Source organism: Olea europaea, unplaced genomic scaffold, assembly GCF_002742605.1.
Source record: "Olea europaea var. sylvestris unplaced genomic scaffold, O_europaea_v1 scaffold2330, whole genome shotgun sequence".
Lineage (NCBI taxonomy): Eukaryota > Viridiplantae > Streptophyta > Magnoliopsida > Lamiales > Oleaceae > Olea > Olea europaea.
In genome coordinates this window covers 35,510-38,357 of record NW_019241408.1, presented here as the reverse complement: position 1 = coordinate 38,357, position 2,848 = coordinate 35,510, and the positions used below count along the sequence as shown (strand labels likewise).

At 39.4% G+C, this 2,848-nt stretch overlaps 1 protein-coding gene across 1 annotated transcript; it reads left to right on the top strand.

Moving 5' to 3' along the window:
* Window positions 1–2,025: 2,025 nt before the first annotated feature.
* Window positions 2,026–2,403, top strand: LOC111381554. The gene is made up of 2 exons (XM_023005347.1): window positions 2,026–2,159; window positions 2,205–2,403. The coding sequence occupies exons 1-2, from the start codon at window positions 2,026–2,028 to the stop codon at window positions 2,401–2,403; spliced, it is 333 nt and encodes a 110-aa protein (XP_022861115.1).
* Window positions 2,404–2,848: the final 445 nt, after the last annotated feature.

The following is a 2,848-nucleotide window of genomic DNA, read 5'->3' as shown; positions in this document are numbered from 1 at the left end:
AAGTTTACATTGATTATCGCAAACTTAATACAGCTACACGAAAGGACCATTTTCCACTCCCGTTTATTGATCAGATGCTGAAAAGGTTGGCAGGGCATTCACATTACTGTTTTCTTGATGGATACTAGGGCTATAACTAGATACCAGTTGTGCTAGAGGATCAAGAGAAGATCGCTTTCACTTGTCCCTATGGCACTTTCGTTTACCGTAGGATGTGATTTTGTCTGTGCAATGCTCCTGCTACATTTCAGAGATGCATGATGGCAATATTCTCTGATATGATTGAAAGATTCATAGAGGTGTTCATGGATGATTCCTCAGTTTTTAGATCGTCATTTGATGAATGCGTAGAGCATTTAAATTTGGTCTTACAGAGATGCAGGAAGACTAACTTAGTTCTGAACTGGGAAAAATGCCACTTTATGGTACAGGAAGGAATTGTACTTGGACGTCGGGTCTTAGCAAAAGGAATTGTGGTGGACAAAGAGAAAATTCAGGTTGTTGAGAAGCTACCGCCACCAACATCTTACAGGAGATTCATAAAGGATTTTTCGAAAATCACTAAGCCGCTGTACAATCTACTGATGAAAGACATACCTTTTGAGTTTAATGAGAAATGTCTGATAGTTTTCAACACTTTGAAGGTAAAACTCACGTCAGCACCAGTAATTGTAGTACCAGATTGGGAATTACCTTTTGAACTAATGTGTGACTCCAGTGATCATGTCGTGGGTGCAATATTAGGACAGCGGAGAAATAAAGTTTTTCACGTGATCTACTATGCAAGCAGAACCCTAAATTATGCCTAGATCAATTATGCTACCACTGAAAAAGGGCTCTTGGCCGTAGTATATGCATTCAACAAGTTTAGATCATATTTTGTGGGGTCTAAGGTCATCGTTTACACAGATCACGTTGTACTGAAGTATCTGCTAACAAAGAAGGATGCGAAGCCGAGATTGATCTGATGGATATTATTACTGCAAGAATTTGACATTGAGATCAGAGATTAAAAAAAAAAAGGCAGTAAAAATGTGGTAGCAGATGACTTGTCCTGATTGGAGTCTGGGGAGACAGAGGAATTAGTGGATATTAATGAAATTTTCCCAGATGAATAGATGTTGAGAGTAGAAGAAGCACATTGGTATGCAGACATTGTTAATTATTTGCCCAAGTCCATTGCACCTCCAGATTACTCAAGCCACCAGAGGAAAAAGTTCTTTGCCGAACTAAAGTACTACTTTTGGGAAGATCCGATTCTCTATAGGCGAGGGGCTGATCAGATAGTACGGAGGTGCATACCTGAAGAAGAAGTACCCAAGATCCTTGAGTATTGCCACTCATCTGCATATGCGGGGCACTTTGGAGTGTCAAAGACTACTGCAAAGATCTTATAGTCAGGGTTTTATTGGCCTAAATTGTTCATAGACGCCTTTGAATTAGTGAAGAGGTGTGATAGGTGACAGCATACTAAAAATATCTTAAGAAGGAATGAAATGCCATTAAACAATATTTTGGAAATGAAGATATTTGACATCTCGGGATTGATTTCATGGGACCTTTTTCCCCGTCCTTTTCAAATCATTACATCTTGGTAGCAGTAGACTATGTATCCAAATTTGTGGAAGTAGTTGCGTTGCCAACAAATGACGCAAAGGCCGTAATTGGGTTCATGAAGTACATTTTCACCCGATATAGCACACCGCGGGCTATAATCAGTTACGGGGGAAAACACTTTTGGAGCAATTGTTGAATAAATACGGACACAGTGTAGCTACTCCATATCATCCACAGACCAGCGGGTAAGTTGAAGTTTCTATTCGGAAATTGAAAAGAATACTTGAGGTTACAGTGAATTAATCTTGAAAGGACTAGTCTAAAAAGTTGGATGACGCTTTATGGGCTTATAGGACAACATTCAAGACATCGATAGGGATGACTCCATACCGCCTAGTTTTTGAAAAAGCGTGCCACCTGCCACTAGAGATAGAACACTGGGCATATTGGGTTATGAAATAGTTAAACATGGATTTGAACGCTGTCAGTGAAAAGAGATTGTTGCAACTGAATGAGTTAGATGAATTCCATATGGAAGCATATGAAAATGCAAGGCTCTACAAAGAGCGAACCAAAAAGTGGCATGACATGCATATTCTAAGGTGAGAGTTTGAAGTGGGGTAGAAAGTGCTATTGTACAACTCTAGACTCAAGCTCTTCCCAAGAAAATTAAGGACAAGGTGGTTGGGTCCCTATACAGTCACTAAGGTGTTACAATACGGAGCTATAAAAGTCGGCCATGAAACTAAGGGTACTTTGATAGTTAACGGGCAAAGACTGAAACACTACTGGGGCGGTGACTTCTCTAAGAAAAAGTCCACCGTTCAACTCGGGACACCAGAATGAAGCAATTACAAAAAAGTCGAGCTAACGACTATAAACTAGCGCTGGGTGAGAGGCAACTCACTGTATCCTTTTCATTGCTTTTTAATTTTTGTATTAGCTTATGAAATTTTGATTTTCACGTTTGATTTTTTTAGGTTTAGGTCATCGATCATCCATGCATGTCAATCGAATCTAAGCACTACCCACATGGGTCCCTATTCATCGAGCACAAGTTAGGAATGACTGATTTAGTGTTTAGGTGATTGGATGTGAACATCACGCATTTTTGAGGCAGAAAGTGTATTTTTCAAAGTATTTCGGGGATCAAAGGGTGACTTCAATTTTAAAAAGTGATTTTGGAACTAAGTCAATGACCTATACATGCCCCATATGGTCTAATGTGTTTTGATAAATTTTGGGGGACGATGAAAGGTCGGTTTGAAGTCACAAGTTGAAAACCATAAAT

Bases quoted from the DNA above. Each gene is read 5' to 3' on its own strand.
- LOC111381554 (XM_023005347.1), top strand. From the start codon at position 2,026: ATGGATTTGAACGCTGTCAGTGAAAAGAGATTGTTGCAACTGAATGAG. The intron at 2,160-2,204 runs GTGAGAGTTTGA...GTACAACTCTAG, and splicing joins CATGACATGCATATTCTAAG to ACTCAAGCTCTTCCCAAGAA.